The following is a 23,401-nucleotide window of genomic DNA, read 5'->3' as shown; positions in this document are numbered from 1 at the left end:
GAAATGCACAGTTTAGCTAGAGCATAGCCCATATGATACAAATGGTCAGCCAATCCCTGTCCCTATTTTCCCCAGGAACATGATTGGAAAAGCAACTGTTAATTCCTAAGAGAGCTGACGCTTGCCACACAGACTTCTCATCCTACGGTTTTGTGTTGTTTTCTAAGTTATACAGATGTTAATTTCTCACACATTGTGACCATGTAAATATTCCATCAGTTCTGCAATTTGCTGATTTTCCAACCTCCTAAAGACAGAGTATGATGTTATCCTGCGCCAGCACATCCCATGTGTTCACCCCAGCTTCTCAGGAACATGTGGAATGTGGAAGGACACTGTGTCTTCCATTGTGTTAAAAGCCAGGAAATCAAAATCCCTCATTCAGAAATTAAACTCTAAGCATTGCACTCTTGCTTTTCATTTTTCTTGTAATAATCCTACCATTTCCCAAAGTAATCACTACCTCTGGTTGAATCAAAGAAAGTTTACCTATAAGAAAGCCAACAAGGGGGGAGACTAGTGGATGGCTGCATCTCATGTCACTCCAGAACTCAGGATTCAAGAAGAGGAGGTATTGAGAGACTCAGGACTAACTCAGAGCCACTGGGTGAGCCTCTCCCACTGAGCAAGGCTCCCTGGCTAGGGCAGTAGTCCCAGAACGCAGTGAACTTCGTGGAGAAGATTGCCCAGCGACATCCCCCACTGGAGCGGTGAACCCAGACAGCTGGGAGAGTCGCAGAGGAGGGCTGCCCAGCAAGAGGCTTCTGCACAGAGCTAGGCTTCCCCAGCCCGGGTGGCAGGCCGGGACCACAGGCAGCTTCTCGGAGGAGGGCTGCCCAGTGGGAGACTCCCTCGCAGAAAATGGATGTAAACCAAGAATCTTGTACCCAGCAAAATTTACCTTCAGATTTGAGTACGAAATAAAATCCTTCCATGATAAACAAAAGCTAAAAGAATTTACGAATAAAAAGCCAGCACTACACCTCTCTCACCACTGGACAGATCTTCCAAACAAAAACTGAACAAAGAAACCATAGATTTCAATAACACAGTCAACAATTTAGACTTAACAGACATATATAGAATGTACAATCCAACAAAGAGTGAATACACTTTCTTCTCAGCAGCACATGGATCCTTCTCTAAAATAGACCATATATTATGCGAAAAAGCTACTGTTAGCAAATACAAGAAGATAGAGATACTACCTTGTATTCTATCAGATCATAATTGATTGAAATTAGAAATAAATGACAGAATAAAAAACAGAAAATACTCCAACATCTGGAGATTAAAGAATACACTATTGAATGATGAATGGATAACAGAAGACAGCATGGGGGGGAAATAAAAAATTCTTAGAGTTAAACGAGAACAAAGATACATCATATCAAAATCTCTGGGACACTATGAAAGCAGTACTTAGAGGAAAATTTATTTCATGGAGCGCATTCAATAAAAGAAAAAAATCAACAAATAAATGATCTAACACTACAGCTCAAAGCCCTAGAAAAAGAAGAACAGAGAAACACCAAAGTAGTAGAAGAAGGAAATAGTTAAAATCAGAGCTGAAATCAAAGAAATTGAAACAAAGTAAACAATCAAAAAAATTGACAAAATAAATAGTTGGTTCTTTGAAAAAATAAACAAAATTGATAAACCCTTAGCCACACTAACAAAGAAAAGGAGAGAGAAAACACAAATTACCAAAATTTGGAATGAATAAGGAAATATCACGAAAGACACGAGTGAAATACAAATCATAAATAGAAGCTATTTTGAAAATCTATACTCCAACAAAATAGAAAATCTCAAAGACATCAACAGGTTTCTAGAGACATATGAATTACCCACAACTGAATAGGAGGACATACACAATTTAAATAGATCAATTTCAAGTAATGAAATAGAAGAAGTCATCAAAAACTTACCAACAAAGAAAAGTACAGGACCAGATGGGTTCTCAGCCAAGTTCTACAGAACCTTTAAAGAAGAGCTCATTCCAATACTCCTCAAAATATTCCATGAAATAGAAGAGGAGGGAACCCTCCCAAACTCATTCTATGAAGCCAATATCACCCTGATACCTGAACTAGACAGAGACACATTGAGGAAAGAAAATTTCAGACCCAGTATCCTATGAACATCAATGCAAAAATTCTCAACAAAATTTTAGCAAATCGCATACAAAAACATATTAAAAAGATAGTGCACCACGATCAAGTGGGTTTTATCCCAGGGATACAAGGTTGGTTCAACATCCGGAAATCAATAAATGTAATTCACCACATCAACAGACATAAAGTCAAGAATCACATGATTATTTCGATAGATGCAGAAAAAGCATTTGATAAAATACAGTACCCATTCATGCTCAAAACACTAGAAAAAAGAGGGATAGTAGAAACATTCCTTAACATTGTAAAGGCTATCTATGCTAAGTCCAAGGCCAATATCATTCTAAATGGTGAAAAACTGAAAGCATTCCCCCTAAAAACTGGAACAAGGCAGGGGTGCCCTCTTTCACCACTTCTATTCAACATTGTCCTTGAAACTCTAGCCAGAGCAATTAGACAGACCAAAGAAATTAAAGGAATACAAATAGGAAAAGAACTCAAACTATCCCTATTTGCTGATGACATGATTCTATATTTAGAGAAACCAGGAAATTCCACCAGAAAACTTCTAGACCCATAAATAAATTCATCAAAATAGCAGGATATACGATCAATGCTCATAAATCTAATGCATTTTTATATATAAGTGATGAATCCTCAGAAAGAGAAGTTAGGAAAACTACCCCATTCACAATAGCCTTGAAAAAATAAAATACGGGAATCGATCTAACAAAAGAGGTGAAAGACCTCTACAATGAGAACTACAGAACACTAAAGAAAGAAATTAAAGAAAACCTTAGAAGATGGAAAGATCTCCCATGTTCTTGGATAGTCAGAATTAATATTGTCAAAATGGCCATACTACCAAAAGTGCTATACAGATTCAATGCAATTCCAATTAAAATCTCAATGATGAACCTCGCAGAAATAGAGCAAGCAATTATGAAATTCATCTGGAAGAATAAAAAACCTAGAATAGCTAAAGCAATCCTCAGTAGCAAGAGCGAAGCAGGGGGTATTGCAATACCAGATCTTCAACTCTACTACAAAGCAATAGTAACAAAAACGGCATGGTATTGGTACCAAAATAGACAGGTAGATCAATGGTACAGAATAGAGGACATGGACACAAACCCAAATAAATACAATTTTCTCATACTAGACAAAGGTTCCAACAATATGCAATGGAGAAAAGATAGCCTCTTCAACAAATGGTGCTGGGAAAACTGGAAAACTATATGCAATAGAATGAAACTAAACCCCTATCTCTCACCCTACACAAAACTCAACTCAAAATGGATCAAGGACCTCGGAATCAGACCAGAGACCCTGCATCTTATAGAAGAAAAAGTAGGTCCAAATCTTCAACTTGTTGGCTCAGGATCAGATTTCCTTAACAGGACTCCCATAGCACAAGAAATAAAAGCAAGAATAAACAACTGGGATAGATTCAAACTAAAAAGCTTTCTCTCAGCAAAGGAAACTATCAGAAATGTGAAGAGAGAGCCTACAGAGTGGGAGAATATCTTTGCCAACCATACCTCAGATAGAGCGCTAATTTCCAGAATCTATAAAGAACTCAAAAAACTCTACACGAAGAATACAAATAATCCAATCAACAAATGGGCTAAGGAAATGAACAGACACTTCACAGAAGAAGATGTACAAGTAATCAACAGATATATGAAAAAGTGTTCAACATCCCTAGTAATAAGGGAAATGCAAATCAAAACTACCCTAAGATTTCATCTCACCCCAATTAGAATGGCGATTATCAAGAATACAAGCAACAATAGGTGTTGGCGAGGATGTGGTGAAAAAGGAACACTCATACATTGCTGGTGGGGTTGCAAATTAGTGCAACCACTCTGGAAAGCAGTGTGGAGATTCCTCAGAAAGCTTGGAATGGAAACACCATTTGACCCAGCTATCCCACTCCTTGGCCTATACCCAAAGGACTTAAAATCAGCATACTACAGAGATACAGCCACATCAATGTTCATTGCTGCTCAATTCACCATAGCCAGATTGTGGAACCAACCTAGATGCCCTTCAGTTGATGAATGGATAAAGAAACTGTGGCATATTTATACAATGGAATATTACTCCGCAATGAAGAATGATAAAATTATGGCATTTGTAGGCAAATGGTCGAAATTGGAGAATATCATGCTAAGTGAGATAAGCCAATCTCAAAAAACTAAAGGACGAATGATCTCGCTGATAAGCGGATGAGGACATATAATGGGGGGTGGGACGGGCTAGCATTAGGTTTAGGGTTAGGTTTAGAGTTAGGCCAAGGAGAGCAGTAAGAATGAAGGAAAGAAGGACTGTGTAGAGGGAAAAGAGGGGTGGGAGGGGTGGGAGGGGTGGGAGGGGTGGGGGGGAGGGGGAAAAATATAAGAAACATCATTACCCTATGTAAACGTAAAAAAAATAAATAAATAAATAAATAAAAAGAAGGCCTACAAGAATATGTATCAAAATGTCAACAGTTATATTTGGCATTGGGATGAGTGGGTGATGCATCAGAGACACGAATATTTTACTTTATGCTGTATTTGCTATTCAGTGTTGTTTTATTTAAAATATTTTAGTGATAAATTCTATAATAAGGAACAAAGTCACATAGTTCAATACTACTGCCCCAAATACAGAAGGGTGCTCAGCAAAATCTTTCTCCTCATTTCATTCCACTTAAGTTACTTAAGGTAGATTTTTTTTTAACAGAGAACTACAGTTCAGTTTTATAAAGAGTAAAGAAAAAAGAAACTTTCTCTCATACTAGAAGAAATTCAGCCATAGTTTGGAGTCTGTACTCCATCTACACATGCAATATGGACAACATTATGCTAATACAATTGATTGCTACTGTATTTGTCTACTGTTTGTCTAATATTAGCAATTATAAACAGAGCAGAGCAGCTAGTATTTGGAATAATCCTTATAGTGTTACAGTGTCAGGTACAACATTTCACTTCTCTTCACACCTCTGATTCTCTTTGCGTACCTGTGCTTCCTCCTCTTCAGTAAAGTCATTTTTGATATTGAAGATTTTGTGAATCTCCTCAGGAGTTTTCCCCTTGATCATATTGGCAACATTGTTGCAAGTAACATCAAGCAAACCTTTGATGTGTAAGTAGTTTGCAGTCAGAATAAGTTCAAAAAGTGTTCCTTGGTCAACTTTCAGGAATTCTTGTTCCCAAACAGGGATATCATCTGTTCGTTTTTCTTTGTTCTCATCATCCTCAGGAGGAGGAGGGTCATCCTTGTGATGTGTGCACCACTGAATGGCCTTTTTAAATATTGCTGCATTAACATTTGGTAGAGGAACTGGGTCATCATCTTCTTCATCATCCATTCCCAAATCTTCCAACATGGTCTTGATTGTCACAGATTGTTTGGCAATTTCTATATCAACTTCAAATATCTCTCCATCAGAACTCTGCAACTTAATTGAAGGCCTGGTGTTTGGTTTCACGAAGATGGCGGGCAGGAGGCTGACGGGAGCGGGGTGGTGTCCACACAAAGAAAGAAAAAGGCTCAGGACAAGGCCACTCCCTCATGCATCTTTTTAGAACTGTTCCTGCATTTAAGAATAAATATTATTATTGTCTGATTATTCACAGAAGGTAGCATGTTATATCCTGCTTAGTACTTTATTTTCCACCATTCAACAATATATTTAGTTTATTTTGTTTCAACGAAACAAAATGAACAATTTGTTTCATTGTTCAAACAAATTTTACATGAAGTAATGGTTAATCTGAATTGGCAACTTGACTGAAATCAAATATGCCTAAGATTAAGAACCATCAGGGTGTGTCAATCAGCATATAACAAACTGAGGGGGCCTTAAATGTGAGCCATACAGTCCAATAAATAGGTTGGGGACCTGAATGGAACAAATAAGAAAGCAGAAGCAGATGCAAGCCCTATTCTTTTTTTTTTTTAATTACTTATACATGACAGTAGAATGCATTTTGATGCATCACACATAGATGAAATATAACTTCTCATTCTTCTGGTTGTATATGATATAGAATCACATCGGTCATGTAATCATATATGCACATAAGGTAATAATACTCTCCTTCCTACCCCCATACCTACTCCCCTCCCTTCACTTCCCTCTAATCCAAAGCACCTCTGTTCTTCCCTAGCTACCCCCACCCTTATTGTGAATTAGCATCCACATATCAGAGAGAACATTTGGCTTTTGGGTCTTTGGAATTGGCTTACTTCTCTTAGCATGATATTTTCCAGTTCCATTCATTTACTGGCAAATGCCAAAATTTCATTCTTCTTTATGGCTAATATTCCACTGTGTATATATACCACATTTATTTATCCATTCATCTGTTGAAGGGCACCTAGGTTGGTTTCATAGTTTAACTATTGTGCAAGCTCTGTTCTTGACTGGGTGCTTTGATTACTGCTGCAATTGCCTGAGGACATCAGAATTCAGCTCTTTAACTCTTCCAAAGAGGACTGTGACCAGTGACTCTTCAGGTCTTGAGTCCTAGATTGGGCTGCATGATTGTCTTCCTTGTTCTGAGGCTACAGCTTCTTGAACTGAGCATCTATTGGTTCCTCCATCTCTTCAGCCAGTAGATGACCACTGTGGAACTATCCTATAAGTCAGGCTAAAAAAATTCCCTTTTTATAATTGTACATGTACATATATCCTGTTGATTCTATTCCTCCAGAACTCTGACTAATAAAGATTTTGATACTAGAAGTGACTCTAGAGAAACAGAATTGTAAGGATGCATTTTCTTAGTTGGTTTTGTGCTTTCTGGAGTTGTATCCCTAAATTGAGTAGACCTATAAATTTGCTAAAGTCTCTTCTACTGGTGGTACAGAAAGCTCTGATAATCCATGGTGTGAACTGTTTAAAGAGATTTGCAAAGTAAATGCATCTGATGCGCCTAATTTACCGCTTGTAAGAAGCAAGTAATTTAGTGACTCTATACGTTATACTTTTGAACTCTTCTGGAAAACAAAGGAATATAATGATGTTGGTTGGTTGCTTCTGGCTTCACTGGACAAAATAACAAAGGAGAAGGAATAGCTACAGATAAGCATAACTAATCTAAGACTGCTTAGTGCTCTGGAGAATCATCTCTCTTATAGTCATAGGGCTCAGGTTGACTAAAACCAAATGCAAATCTTATCCTGTAAGTAGCTGAATTGAGATGCAAGTTTAACTCTCAGTCTTGAAGGGAGATTGCAGTTAATGCAAGGGTGCTGCTTAGAAAAGAATGAGGTCCTATAAACTGAGATGGAGACATATATAAGAAGACCCCAAAGAGGATGGGGATATCAAACTCTTCCATTCTGTTGAATTTATTTTGACAGAAGGAGTTGCCTCCCCATCCTTAGTGGTTGGGGCAGCATCCCTATCCCCAACCTCCATGATACTGGTTACTCCAGCTCCTCAGAAGGGAACTAATCCTCCTTGCTTATGGAGATAGTAATGACCTTCGATGATGCATTTGGTGAGCATGAAAATGCTGATACTCCTCAGGACCCAATCTCACCACCCACTTTTGTCTCTTAGCCCATAAATAGATCTGAGTTTAAGTAGACCTTGAAAGGTAAGGCACACAATGTGACCCACAAGGAGATGCATTAAATTCCATTGGAACTTCTTGAGTTTTCCAATTTCTACAAGTAGAGATCTGGGGAATTACATATTCCCAAGAATATGTATGGAAATGGATTTTAAATGTTTGGGAGGATGACAGAAGGAACATAGAATTAGACCAGACTAAATTTATTGATATGGGTCCATTAAGCAGAGGTCCTGAATTTAATATAGCAGCTTAAAATGCTAAAAAGCATACTAATAGCTGGGATGGTTCAACTATTAATCAAAATATGGCCTACTGTGAATGAGCTAGAAATACCTGACATCTCTTGGCTTTGGAAAGCTGGAGTGTATCTACCATGTATGACCTTCTCTCCACACTGTAAGAGTCCAGAAGATGCACTCTTTAGAATATCTGTGGCATTGGCTAATCAATCATGGTGTTTCCAGAAGCCAAATGGTTGGGAAATCCACTAAATTCCTACTCAATTTATACAAGCAGAAAAGTTCCAAGGCAAATGTACAAAAGTCTGCCTTAGATTATAACAGCAGAGAATCATGGTCCTTCAACCAATTCCCAAACTTGAGTCAGTTGAGTCCTTGAAGGGAGGGGAGGCAGGTTTCCTTGAGGAAGGACCCTGAATTGGTATCAAAGTTTCACCACAGATCTTTCTCCCATCCTTCCCCAAAGGGACCTAAGGCCTGTCACCCAGGGTAACTGCATTGGGGAAAAGGCAATGATCGGATCTTTGGGGCATTACTAGACCCTGGCTTTGAATTGAAGTTGATTTCTGGAGATCCAAAAGGTCATGTGACCCTCCAGTAAAAATAAGGAGTTATGGGGGTCAGGGATCAATGAAGTTTTGGCCAAGGTCTGACTTACCCACCTCCAGTGGGTTCCCAAACTCATCTGTGGTTACTTCTCCCAGTCCCAGAATGCATAATTGGGACAGATAGACTTAGCACTTATCAAATCCCTCACATTGGTTCCCTACCCTGTAAAGTGAGGGCTACTGTGGTGGAAAGGCCAAATGGCCAAATGGAAGCCATTAGAGTTGCCTATACCTGGGAAAAGAGTAAATAAAAACCAATATTGCATCCCTTGAAGAACTGCAAAGATTGGTGCAGGGGTGATAATTTCTACTACATCCTCTTCTAACTCTTCTATTTGGCCCTTGCAAAATACAGATGGGTCTTGAAGAATGATGGTTGATTGATTATCATAAATTTAATCAGGTTGTGACGTCAATTGTAGCTGCTGTACAAGATGTAGTTTATTTGCTTGAGTAGATTAATACATCTCCTGGTAATTGGTATGCAGCTCTTGATCTGACAAAAAGTTTTTTCCATTCTGCCCATAAGACCCATCAGAAACAGTTTGCTTTCAGGTAGCAAGGTCAGGAATACAACTTCATTGTGTTTCCTTAGGGATATATATAACTCTTCTCTGTGTCATAACTGAGTTTGCAGAGACCTTGACTGCCTTTCTCTTCTACAAGGTAATACACTGGTTCATCATTTTGATGACATATTGACTGGACTAACTGAGCGAGAGGTAGCAACCACTCTAGACTTGCTGTGAAGCATTTGCATATCAGGGGATAGAAAATAAATACCACTAAAATTCAAGGGTCTTCAACTTTAGAAAAATTTCTAGGAGTCCAGTGGTATGGGGCTCTCTGAGAAATCTCTTCTAAGGTGAAGGATAAGCTGTTGCATCTGGCCCTGCTGCAAACAAGAAAGGAGCACAATGCCTGGTGGACCTATATGGATTCCGGAGGCAGCACATTCTTCACTTGGGTGTGTTACTCTGGCTCAACTACTGAGTGACTTGAGAAGCTGCTTGTTTTGAGCAGGGCCAAGAACAGGTGAAGGCTCTGCAACAGGTCCAGGCTGCTCTGCTTCTTGGGCCTTATTATCCAGATAGTACTTAAGGTGTCAGTAGCAGGTGCTGTTTTAAGCCTTTGGCATTAAACAGAGGAGGCCATTGGGATTTTGGAGCAAGTTACTGCCATTATATGGAGACAACTACTCTCTCTTTGATAAATAGCTGCTGGATGATACTGAATGGCCCTGGTGGAAACTGAATGCTTAACCATGGGCTACTACATTACTATGCAACCTGAGCTGCCCATCATGAACTGGATGTTATCTGACTCATCAAGTCATGAAGTTTGACATGTACTGCTGCACTCCATCATCAAGAGGAGCACAATCAGCATCATGCTTGTTCTGAAGGCATAGTAAATTGAATGAAGAAGTGACCCAAATACCCATGATTATTGCTTATACAATGCTTTCTGTCCCCAAATGTTAACTTGTGGCCTCGTGGGGAGTACCTTATGATCAATTGTCAAAAAAAAAAAAAGAGAAGACTAGGGCTTTTTTAAAAGATGGTTCTGCACAATATGTCAGTACCACCCCAGAGTGGGGAGTTGCAGCACTACATCCCCAGAGGACAGTGATAAAGGGATAGCTTTACAGTGGGTAGAAATTTGGGTAGTGTACCTTGTACATTGTGCTTGAAAGGATAAATGACCAGCTGTACAGTTATATACTGATTCTTAGAGGTGAAGATATTTGTGCCCCATGTAAATGTTCACAAAGGTGACCTCATTAATCTTACCATGTTCCCCACCATTCTGAAGAAGTTAGTTTGATAAAACAGTGGCATGGTCTTCTGAAGAGGCAGTTATACACCATCTAGTTGGCAATACCTTGCAGGGTTGGGGCAGTGTTCTCCAGAAGGCTGTATATGTTCTGAATCAGTGTCTAGTATATGGTACTTCCTCTCCTATAGTTAGGATTCATAGGTCCAAGAATCAAGGGGTGAAAATGGCAATGGTACATATCTGTCGTCATTTCCCCTAGCAACCTACTAGCATGCTATCCCTGTAACCTTATGTTCTTCTGGCCTAGAAGAAGAGGGGTGGCTGTTTCTCCCAGAAGATACAATAGTGATTTAATTAAGCTGGAAGTTAGGACTTCTCCCTTGCTACTTTGGGCCCCTCATACCTCTGAGTCAATAGGCTAAGCAGGGAGTGTTGGTATTTGTGGGAGTGATTGATCCAGATTACCAAGGGGAAATTGGATTATTAGTCCATATGGAGGTAAGGAAGAGTATGACTGGAGTGCTGGAGACCCTTAGGGTGTCTCTTGGTATTATCATGTTCTGCTATTAAGGTAAATGTAAAAATACAATGACCCAATTCAGACAGGAAGACAAACGTCTCAGACTCCTCAGGATAAATGTGTGGGTCATCCCTCTAGGTAAAGAACTAAGACCTGCTATGGAACTTCCTAAAGGCAGAAGGAATATAGAATAGGTAGTAAAAGAAGGTAGTTATAAATACCAACTATGGTCATGTGTCCAGTTACAGAAATGACAATTGTAATTGTCAAGAGTGTTTCTTTAATATCTTGTTAATAATGACCACAGGGTCATTTCCCAGGGCACAGTCCCCAATCCTTTGTCAGTACTTACATTAAAACCTTTCTCAAAAGTGCTTCCTGTGCTGTGTGACTCACTACTTCTTGAGAAAAATCCTCTCTTCTCCTTTAGGGAACCATCACTCACTGCTTCCCCTAGCAGAATATTTTCCCATATCTGGACTATTTCATCTGGTGCAGGTCCCGCAGTGGAGGGGGTGGGAGTGGGGAGAGCCTACACAGATGCTGACCCCCAGCCCTGCAAATATGAGGAGGAGGTAATGCCAAGGAAATAAAGCTTTTTTTGTTTTTTTATATGAGTACTATTTTCTTTTTTGTTATCCTTTATGGAGAGATTTCCCCTCCACAGGCAGGGATTTTTTTTTTGTCTCACAAATGACCTGAATTTTAACAACAGAAATGCCAAAAGAAATAGGAATGAAGGTTTAGCATAGATATCCTAAATAGAATTTCTGAGTCTACAATGGTCATGAAAAAAAGAAAAGTAGGGGAAAAAATGCTCTGTAACTTTTAGAAGTCAACCTGAAAACCTCTTCTATAAGTCTAGAGGTCAATGCCATCAAGAAATTAAGTGTTCTTTGGTATAGGAGTTTCAGTAAGGGGGAGAAGAATTTTGTCCCTGAGACTGGGAAAGGGGCAGGAGAGTTCTGCCACAGGTCAGAACTGGTAACTTGCTTGTATTGTGCCTCTGCTGACTGAGCTTAGAGTGGGTGGGCTCTGGAAGATTCCCATACACAAACTTCAGACTTGAAGCAGGTCCCATATCTTGGGATGACCAAAGTGGCAACATCTTAGATTGCTCACCCAAACCCCATGATACTTACACAGTCATGGGGAAGAGGAATAGCTGCTTGAAAAATGAGAAAGATTATGGATTTTTCATAGGTGGGATTCAAGACAGATTTAATAATAATAAAGGAATATGATGGTTTTGAAAATGCTGGTGAATTAATAAAGCCCAAGGGCAGTGTTACAGCAATGCAAGAATCCTAGAGATGCTAATTAGTTCCCAGAAAATGGAAGAACATAGTGGAGGGTTGATAGAGCCTGGAGAATTAACATTTTCAATTTCTCCTTAGGGCTGTCCTGTGACTCCAATGAACAACACACCTTAATTTTCAGTTTTACTCAGGCAGTGATAAAGAAAAAGGGGACAAATATGGAAAAGACAACACCAGAGTCTTTTAACAGGTTAGGATATTTTCGCTAATCAGCAGAGTGCTCAGATTTGGAGTCATGCTTCCTGGCTGGTGAGCTTCTTTCCCACATTCTCCTCTTTCCATTACCCAAATCTGCATATTCCTGAGGCAAAGTGGAGATATTCTTGCTTGATGCCTTACAGTTTGAGCATTCAGTGAACTCAGAGGGATCTTAACAGTCCAGGTACAAAATCCTATCCATGCTGTACCATGTAGTCTTTTTAGAATGGGCAGGAATTAGCACCAAAAATCTCCTATATAGAGACTGTGTACCAGGTGATCAGACATGCCACTGAAGACACAGGGTGGAGGACTTGAAGGTGGGCTGAAATGCAGGCCCCACCAGTCTTCCCTCCAGGTATCATTTGGCAGACTACAAGATTTGCGGGACTGGATAGATGCTATGCAGCTGTATGTAAGAAATACAGTGTTCTATGGCTGCTTACTCAGTACTCGTGATATGAAATGATGTGGGAAGGAAGAAAGTCAAAGTGACTTTGCCCAACTTATGCTCTGCATAAGGTACTGAGTATGCTTTTGCTGCACTTCTCAGTATCCCAGGCTGTCACCACAGCCCTCCTAAGATTAGCACATGCTATGAGTGAGTACCCAAGCCAAGAGGAGGCAACAGATTTGTCCTTGCTTACCTGCTCACTGGGAACCAAATTAATTTTTTATTGTGATAAAATAGACATAACATAGAATTTTTAATTTTAGTTATTTTTGAGTGAATGATTCAGTACCATTAAATACATTCACACCATTGCAACACCACTATCAGCATCCATCTCTGGAAGTTTTTCATCATCCTAACTGGAAACTCGGAAAACTTTTAACACAAATTCCCTATTCCCCTGTCTCCTAGTCCCTTAATTTTAAATGTGATGAGGATAATAGTTATGAAATAAGAATGTTCATTTCTTGTTGGCTTTCTTTTTTTTTAATTGTAAACAAATGGGGTACAACTTGTTTCTCTGGCTGTACATGAAGTAGAGGCCTATCATTTGTGTAATCATACATTTACATAGGGTAATGGTGTTTGATTCATTCTGTTATTTTTTCCTTCCCCCCACCCCTCCCACTCCTCTTTTCCCTTTATACAGTTCCTCCTTCCATTCTTACCTCCCTCCCACCCTCATTATGTATCATCATCCGCTTATCAGTGAGATCACTCATCCTTTGGTTTTTTGAAATTGGCTTATCTCACTTAGCATGATATTCTCCAATTTCATCCATTTGCCTGCAAATGCCATAATTTTATTATTCTTTATGGCTGAGTAATATTCCATTGTATATATATACCACAGTTTCTTTATCCATTCATCCATTGAAGGGCATCTAGGTTGGTTCCACAATCTGGCTCTTGTGGATTGAGTAGCTATGAACATTGATGTGGCTGCATCACTGTAGTATGATTTTAAGTCCTTTGGGTATAGGCTGGGAGTGGAATAACTGGGTCAAATGGTGGTTCCATTCCAAGTTTTCTAAGGAATCTCCACACTGCTTTCCAGGGTGGCTGCACTAATTTGCAAACCCACCAGTAATGTATGAGTGTACCTTTTTCCCCAAATCCTCGCAAATACCTATTGTTGCTTGTGTTCTTGGTAATCACCATTCTAATTGGGGTGAGATGGAATCTTAGGATAGTTTGGATTTACATTACTCTTATTAATAAAGATATTGAACATTTTTTCATATATCTGTTGATTGCTTGTAGATCTTCTTCTGTGAAGTGTCTCTTCATTTCCTTAGCCCATTTGTTGATTGGGTTATTTGTATTCTTTGTGTAAAGTGTTTTGAGTTCTTTATATATTCTGGAAATTAGTGCTCTATCTGAAGTATGAGTGGCAAAGATTTTCTCCCACTCTGTAGGCTCTCTCGTCATCTTGCTGATAGTTTCCTTTGCTGAGAGAAAGCTTTTTAGTTTGAATCTATCCCAGTTATTGATTCTTGCTTTTATTTCTTGTGCTATGGGAGTCATGCTAAGAAATTCTGATCCTAAGCCGACATGTTGAAGATTTGGACCTACTCTTTCTTCTATAAGATTCAGTGTCTCTCATCTTATTTCAAGGTCCTTGATCCATTTTGAGTTGAGTTTTGTGCAGAGTGAGAGATAGGGGTATAGTTTCATCCTGCTGCATATGGATTTCCAGTCTTTCCAGCACCATTTGTTGAACATGCATGTTTTTGGCACCTTTGTCTAGTATGAGAAAATTGTATTTATTTGGATTTGTGTCTGTGTCCTCTATTCTGTACCATTGATCTACCTGTCTATTTTGGTACCAATACCATGCCACTTTTGTTACTATTGCTTTGTAGTATAGTTGAAGTTCTGGTATTGTGATACCCGCTGCTTCACTCTTCCTGCCAAGGATTGCTTTAGCTATTCTGAGTTTCTTATTCTTCCAGATGAATTTCATGATTCCTTGCTCTATTTCTGTGAGGTTCATCATTGAGATTTTAATTGGAATTGCATTGAATCTGTATAGCACTTTTGGTAGTATGGCCATTTTGACAATATTAATTCTGACTATCCAAGAACATGGGAGATCTTTCCATCTTCTAAGGTTTTCTTTAATTTCTTTCTTTAGTGTTCTGTAGTTCTCATTGTAGAGGTCTTTCACCTCTTTTGTTAGATCGATTCCCGTATTTTATTTTTTCAAGGCTATTGTGAATGGGGTAGTTTTCCTAACTTCTCTTTCTGAGGATTCATCACTTATATATAAAAATGCATTAGATTTATGAGCATTGATCGTATATCCTGCTATTTTGATGAATTTATTTATGGGTCTAGAAGTTTTCTGGTGGAATTTCCTGGTTTCTCTAAATATAGAATCATGTCATCAGCAAATAGGGATAGTTTGAGTTCTTTTCCTATTTGTATTCCTTTAATTTCTTTGGTCTGTCTAATTGCTCTGGCTAGAGTTTCAAGGACAATGTTGAATAGAAGTGGTGAAAGAGGGCACCCCTGCCTTGTTCCAGTTTTTAGGGGGAATGCTTTCAGTTTTTCACCATTTAGAATGATATTGGCCTTGGACTTAGCATAGATAGCCTTTACAATGTTAAGGAATGTTTCTACTATCCCTCTTTTTTCTAGTGTTTTGAGCATGAATGGGTACTGTATTTTATCAAATGCTTTTTCTGCATCTATCGAAATAATCATGTGATTCTTGACTTTATGTCTGTTGATGTGGTGAATTACATTTATTGATTTCCGGATGTTGAACCAACCTTGTATCCCTGGGATAAAACCCACTTGATCGTGGTGCACTATCTTTTTAATATGTTTTTGTATGCGATTTGCTAAAATTTTGTTGAGAATTTTTGCATTGATGTTCATAGGATACTGGGTCTGAAATTTTCTTTCCTCAATGTGTCTCTGTCTAGTTCAGGTATCAGGGTGATATTGGCTTCATAGAATGAGTTTGGGAGGGTTCCCTCCTCTTCTATTTCATGGAATATTTTGAGGAGTATTGGAATGAGCTCTTCTTTAAAGGTTCTGTAGAACTTGGCTGAGAACCCATCTGGTCCTGTACTTTTCTTTGTTGGTAAGTTTTTGATGACTTCTTCTATTTCATTACTTGAAATTGATCTATTTAAATTGTGTATGTCCTCCTATTCAGTTGTGGGTAATTCATATGTCTCTAGAAACCTGTTGATGTCTTTGAGATTTTCTATTTTGTTGGAGTATAGATTTTCAAAATAGCTTCTATTTATGATTTGTATTTCACTCGTGTCTTTCGTGATATTTCCTTATTCATTCCAAATTTTGGTAATTTGTGTTTTCTCTCTCCTTTTCTTTGTTAGTGTGGCTAAGGGTTTATCAATTTTGTTTATTTTTTCAAAGAACCAACTATTTATTTTGTCAATTTTTTTGATTGTTTACTTTGTTTCAATTTCTTTGATTTCAGCTCTGATTTTAACTATTTCCTTCTTCTACTACTTTGGTGTTTCTCTGTTCTTCTTTTTCTAGGGCTTTGAGCTGTAGTGTTAGATCATTTATTTGTTGATTTTTTTCTTTTATTGAATGCGCTCCATGAAATAAATTTTCCTCTAAGTACTGCTTTCATAGTGTCCCAGAGATTTTGATATGATGTATCTTTGTTCTCGTTTAACTCTAAGAATTTTTTTATTTCCCCCCCATGCTGTCTTCTGTTATCCATTCATCATTCAATAGTGTATTCTTTAATCTCCAGATGTTGGAGTATTTCTGTTTTTTATTCTGTCATTTATTTCTAATTTCAATCAATTATGATCTGATAGAATACAAGGTAGTATCTCTATCTTCTTGTATTTGCTAACAGTAGCTTTTTCGCATAATATATGGTCTATTTTAGAGAAGGATCCATGTGCTGCTGAGAAGAAAGTGTATTCACTCTTTGTTGGATTGTACATTCTATATATGTCTGTTAAGTCTAAATTGTTGACTGTGTTATTGAAATCTATGGTTTCTTTGTTCAGTTTTTGTTTGGAAGATCTGTCCAGTGGTGAGAGAGGTGTAGTGCTGGCTTTTTATTCGTAAATTCTTTTAGCTTTTGTTTATCATGGAAGGATTTTATTTCATACTCAAATCTCTTTTGTGAGATTGATTCCCAAGTATTTTATTTTTTTCGATGCTATTGTGAATGGGGTAGTTTTCCTAATTTCTCTTTCTGAAGATTCATCACTTATGTATAAAAATGCATTGGATTTATGAGCATTGATCTTGTAACCTGCTACTTTACTGAATTCACTTATGAGTTCTAAAAGTTTTCTGGTGGAATTTCCAGGTTCCTCTAAATATATAATCATGTCATCAGCGAACAGGGATAGTTTGAGTTCTTCTTTTCCTATTCGTATCCCTTTAATTTCTTTGGTTTGTCTGATTGCTCTGGCTAGAGTCTCAAGGACGATGTTGAATAGAAGCGGTGAAAGAGGGCATCCCTGCCTTGTTCCAGTTTTTAGGGGGAACGCTTTCAGTTTTTCACCATTTAGAATGATATTAGCCATGGGCTTAGCGTAGATGGCCTTTATAATGTTTAGGAATGTTCCCATTACCCCAATTTTTTCTAGTGTTTTGAGCATGAAGGGATGCTGTATTTTATCAAATGCTTTTTCTGCATCTATTGAAATAATCATGTGATTCTTAACTTTAAGTCTGTTGATATGGTGAATGACATTTATTGATTTCCGAATGTTGAACCAACCTTGCATCCCTGGGATAAAACCCACTTGATCGTGGTGAACTATCTTTTTAATATATATTTGTATGCGATTTGCTAAAATTTTGTTGAGAATTTTTGCATCAATGTTCATTAAGGATATTGGTCTGAAATTTTCTTTCCTTGATGTGTCTCTGTCTGGTTTAGGTATCAGGGTGATATTGGCTTCATAGAACGAGTTTGGTAGGGTTCCCTCCTCTTCTATTTCATGGAATAGTTTGAGGAGTATTGGAATGAGCTCTTCTTTAAAGGTTTTGTAGAACTTGGCTGAGAACCCATCTGGTCCTGGACTTTTCTTTGTTGGTAGGCTTTTGATGACCTCTTCTATTTCATTGCTTGAAATTGGTTTATTTAAGTTGTGTATGTCCTCCTCGTTCAGTTTAGGTAGTTCATATGTCTCTAGAAATTTGTTGATGTCTTCAAGGTTTTCTGTTTTGTTGGAGTATAGGTTTTCGAAATAGCTTCTAATTATGTTTTGTATTTCAGTCGTGTCTGTTGTGATGTTTCCTTGTTCATTCCGAATTTTAGTAATTTGAGTTTTCTCCCTCTTTCTCTTTGTTAGTGTGGCTAAGGGTTTATCAATTTTATTTATTTTTTCAAAGAACCAACTATTTATTTTATTAATTTTTCCGATTGTTTCTTTTGTTTCGATTTCGTTGATTTCGGCTCTGATTTTAACTATTTCCTGTCTTCTACTACTTTTGGTATTGGTCTGCTCTTCTTTTTCTAGTGCTTTGAGCTGTAGTGTTAACTCGTTTATTTGTTGATTTCTACTTCTTTTTTGAATGCACCCCATGAAATAAATCTTCCTCTAAGTACTGCTTTCATAGTGTCCCAGAGATTTTGATATGATGTGTCTTTGTTCTCGTTTACTTCTAAGAATTTTTTATTTCCCTCCTGATGTCTTCTGTTATCCATTCATCATATAATAGTGTATTATTTAGTCTCCAGGTATTGGAGAAGTTTCTGTTTTTTATTCTGTCATTTATTTCTAATTTCAATCCATTATGATCTGATAGAGTACAAGGTAGTATCTCTATCTTCTTGTATTTACTAACAGTAGCTTTGTGGCATAAAATATGGTCTATTTTAGAGAAGGATCCATGTGCTGCTGAGAAGAAAGTGTATTCATTCTTTGTTGGATGGTATATTCTATATATGTCCGTTAAGTCTAAATTGCTGATTGTGTTGTTGAGATCTATAGTTTCTTTATTCAATTTTTGTTTGGACGATCTATCCAGTGGTGAGAGAGGTGTGTTAAAATCGCCTAGTATGATTGTGTTGTGGTCTATTTGATTTCTGGAATTGAGAAGGATTCGTTTGACGTACGTGGATGAGCCAATGTTTGGGGCATAGATATTTATGATTGTTATGTCTTGCTGATTTATGCTTCCCTTAAGCAGCATGTAATGTCCTTCTTTATCCCTTCTGACTAGTTTTGGTTTGAAGTCCACATTATCTGAGATGAGGATGGATACTCCAGCTTTTTTGCTGTGTCCGTGTGCATGGTATGTTTGTCCCCATCCTTTCACCTTTAGTCTATGGGTGTCTCTTTCTATGAGATGAGTCTCTTGCAGGCAGCATATTGTTGGATTTTCTTTTTAATCCAATCTGCCAGTCTGTGTCTTTTGATTGATGAATTCAGGCCATTAACATTCAGGGTTATTATTGTGATATGATTTGTATTCCCAGTCAATTGACTCATATTTGTTTTGACATGATTTGGTTTCTCCTTTATTTGGCTATTCCTTTAGGCTAGCGCCTCCTGTTGCTGATTTGCATCGTTGTTTTTCATCTCTTCCTCATGGAATATTTTACTGAGAATGTTCTGTAATGCTGGCTTTCTTTTTGTAAATTCCTTTAGCTTTGTTTATCATGGAAGGATCTTATTTCATCGTCAAATTTGAAGGTAAGTTTTGCTGGGTATAAGATTCTTGGTTGGCATCCATTTTCTTTCAGGGCTTGGTATATGTTGTTCCAGGCCCTTCTAGCTTTTAGGGTCTGGATTGAAAAATCTGCTGATATTCTTATTGGTTTCCCTCTGAATGTAATTTGATTCTTTTCTCTCGCGGCCTTTAAAATTCTGTCTTTATTTTGTATGTTAGGTATTTTCATAATAATGTGCCTTGGTGTGGGTCTGTTGTAATTTTGTATGTTTGGAGTTCTATAAGCCTCTTGTACTTGGTTTTCCATTTCATTCTTCAGATTTGGGAAATTTTCTGTTATTATTTCATTGAATAGATTGTTCATTCCTTTGGTTTGTTTCTCTAAGCCTTCCTCAATCCCAATAATTCTCAAATTTGGCCTTTTCATGATATCCTATAGTTCTTGGAGATTCTGTTCATGATTTCTTACCATCTTCTCTGTTTGTTCAACTTTGTTTTCAAGGTTAAATATTTTGTCTTCAATGTCTGAGGTTCTGTCTTCCAGGTGTTCTATCCTATTGGTTATGCTTTCTATGGAGTTTTTAACTTGGTTTATTGTTTCCTTCATTTCAAGGATTTCAGTTTGGTTTTTTTTCAGTATCTCTAACTCTTTATTGAAATGATCTCTTGCTTCCCGTATTTGGTCTTTTAACTGTTGATTGGTGCGATCATTTAATGCCTGCATTTGCTCTTTCATCTCCTCCTTCAATGCCTGCATTTGCTCTTTCATCTCCTCATTAGCTTCCCTGATCGTTTTAATTACGTACATTCTGAACTCCCTTTCTGACATTTCTTCTGCTGTACTGTCATTGGGTTTTATTGATGTAGTATCTAGGTTTGTTTGGGACATTTTCTTCCCTTGTTTTCTCATAATGGTCAGTTGTCAGTGGGACCCTGAGATATTGCAGTTTTCCACTATTGGCTTATAGTGTCCCAGTAGATTTCCAGTGTATCACCTCCCAGCCTTCAGTAGCCTGATGTCTTGGAGGAATCTGATAAAGCAGCTCATTCGAAGAATACTGCCCCTAGCCCCCTACTGGTTCCACGTTTTGGAACTGGCTCTGTGCGGAAATGCTCTCACTGTGGGCCTGCACCGTGCAGCTGGCCGTGTGGGAAGAGCCCACTGCCGGAGTGTGGAAGACTACCTTGGGAAGACTCAAGCTGCCCTGCCCGGCTCTGCTAAGCCACCTCTATCTGGGCCTGCCACCCGGGCTGAGCTTTACCCAGTGGGCAGACTCACCCGTGGCTCCACTTCAGTCCGAGTCTCTCAATGCCTCCCTTCTTAACTCCTGGGTTGTGGAGCGACCGGGGGTGCAGTCTCCCTCTAGGCCGCCATCTTGGATTGCCCTGTGAAGAGAGCCCGCAGCCGGAGTGGGCAGAGCCGCCTGAAGAGGTCTCCGGCTGCCCTGCCCTTATCCCTGAGGCTGATTGCAGATCGAGGCTCTCCGCTGGTTCTTTGCAGGAGTACACTGCACTGCAGCAGCTCCGGGACTCGGAGCCTGCTCTGTTCAGACAGGCTCTCACTAGCGGGCCAGTTCCGTTCCGAGAACCTGGAGAAGCTGGCTGTGTGGGCGGGGCCCACCGCTGGAGTGCGCAGGACTGCCTGTGGATGACTCTAGCTGCCCTGCCTGGCTCCGATAAGCCACCTCTATCTGGGCCTGCCACCCGGGCCGAGCTTTACCCAGTGGGCAGACTCACCCGTGGCTCCACTTCAGTCCGAGTCTCTCAATGCCTCCCCTTCTTAACTCCTGGGTTCTGGAGCGACTGGGGGTGCAGTCTCCCTCTAGGCCGCCATCTTGGATCGCCCCGTGAAGAGAGCCCGCAGCCGGAGTGGGCAGAGCCGCCTGAAGAGGTCTCCGGCTGCCCTGCCCTTATCCCTGAGGCTGATTGCAGATCGAGGCTCTCCGCTGGTTCTTTGCAGGAGTACACTGCACTGCAGCGGCTCCGGGACTCGGAGCCTGCTCTGTTCAGACAGGCTCTCACTAGCGGGCCAGTTCCGTTCCGAGAACTTGGAGAAGCTGGCTGTGTGGGCGGGGCCCACCGCCGGAGTGTGCAGGACTGCCTGTGGATGACTCTAGCTGCCCTGCCCGGCTCCGATAAGCCACCTCTATCTGGGCCTGCCACCCGGGCCGAGCTTTACCCAGTGGGCAGACTCACCCGTGGCTCCGCTTCAGTCCGAGTCTCTCAATGCCTCCCCTTCTTAACTCCTGGGTTGTGGAGCAACTGGAGGTGCAGTCTCCCTCTAGGCCGCCATCTTGGATCGCCTCTGTAGGCCTTCTTTTTAAGTAAAACTATATTTATAAAAACACACAAATGTACTAGCATCTACATAACAGAGAACAGTCAAACGTTGGTTTTGGGAATTGGCTTATTTCACTTAACATAATAGTCTCCAGATCCATCCATTTTTTGGCAAATGTCATGAAGTCATTCTTTTTTATGACTGAGTAATATTCCATTAAGTATATGTAGATGCTAACACAAACAAGGGAGGGAAGGGAGGAAGTAGATTAGACAAAGGGGAATGAAAGGGAGTGAGACAGAAATAGGAAAGACAGTGGAATGATTCTGATATAACTTTCCTATGTATATATATGAACACACCACAGTGAATCTCTACATTATGTACAACTACAAGACTGAGACCCTAATTAGAAAAAGATGTCCTCCATGTCTGTATAAATAAGTCAAATTATACTGTATTGTCATGTATTACTAAAAAGAACAAGAACAAAAGAAAAATACATAAAAATAATAAAGTAAAAAACCAGAGAGATGTGTTTTTGTGCAGGTAAATGGATAGAGTTAGAGAATATTGTGCTAAGTGAAATAAGCCAAATCCAAAAAACCAAAGGCTGAATGTCTTCTCTGATATGTGGAAGCTAATTCACAATAAGGTGGAGGGATAGGAAAGAATAGAGTTACTTTATATTAGGTAGAGGGGAGTGAAGGGAGGGTGGGGGACATGGGGGAAGGAATAATATTAGAGTGAAACAGACATTATTACCTCTTGTACATGTATGACGTCATGACTGATGTGATCCTATAGTATGTATAATCAGAAAAATGAGAGGTTACACTCCATTTATGTATGACCTATCAGAACGTATAAATGCATTCTACTGTCATGTACCACTAATTAAAACAAATAAAATTTAAAAATTAAATAAGTAAATAAATAAATAAAATATATTGAGTTTCACTAAACCATCCCCCCCACCCACACACACACAGAGATGTAACTTCTAAATTTATTTTGACATTTAATGAGATCATACTATGGACACTGTTCTGGAATTTGCGTTTTCCACTCACTGGAATGTGCTGGACCTCTTTACATGTTTATACATGTGTAATCATATTTAAATGTTCCTTTATTGATAAGCATTACTTAAAGTTTTTAATACGGAGGGCATATAATATCCATGTTTATGAGACTACTTTTGTAGAATGAAAGTGAATTTACTTGGGCCAAGAATATGAACATTCAAAAAGTGTTGAACATTTCCCAGTTACTGGACCAAAAATTTGCATCAGTTTCAAGAGCAGCCACAAGGCCCCATTTCATACTCTCACCTGCCATAAATATCATCAGTCTTTTTTAACTTGACCATCTTGGACCATGAGAGGGGCAGAGTATTTTCTGGGTTTTGTCTCCTGCTGACTGTGTCTGAGAACAGAAAAAGTCATGAGGGAAAATGTAGGAAGGAAGCAGGCTTCCCCTCTCACTCCTTGACCAGAATGGTTTTACCACATACTGGAAGAGGCATCAATGTTCAAGATACGGTTTGGGAACTGAAATGCTTTGGAGGGCCCTGAAGTAAAGTGCAAATAAATGCTGGAGGGAATCTGTAGAGAATGTCAAGGACTCTGGGGACTGGTGGGTGCACACCTTATATAAAGGCATTTACATTTT

The 23,401-nt window shown here is 39.1% G+C and overlaps 1 protein-coding gene across 1 annotated transcript; it reads right to left on the bottom strand.

Moving 5' to 3' along the window:
• Positions 1–5,091: 5,091 nt before the first annotated feature.
• On the bottom strand, positions 5,092–22,515 carry LOC124964174 (S-phase kinase-associated protein 1-like). The gene is made up of 2 exons (XM_047524038.1): positions 22,493–22,515; positions 5,092–5,617 (listed from the first exon to the last, which is right to left on the bottom strand). Exons 1-2 carry the CDS (start codon positions 22,513–22,515, stop codon positions 5,092–5,094), a joined length of 549 nt encoding a protein of 182 aa, XP_047379994.1.
• Between the last annotated feature and the right edge of the window lie 886 nt (positions 22,516–23,401).

Source organism: Sciurus carolinensis, chromosome 14 (assembly GCF_902686445.1).
Source record: "Sciurus carolinensis chromosome 14, mSciCar1.2, whole genome shotgun sequence".
NCBI lineage: Eukaryota > Metazoa > Chordata > Mammalia > Rodentia > Sciuridae > Sciurus > Sciurus carolinensis.
This window is presented reverse-complemented; position numbering and strand designations above follow the sequence as displayed.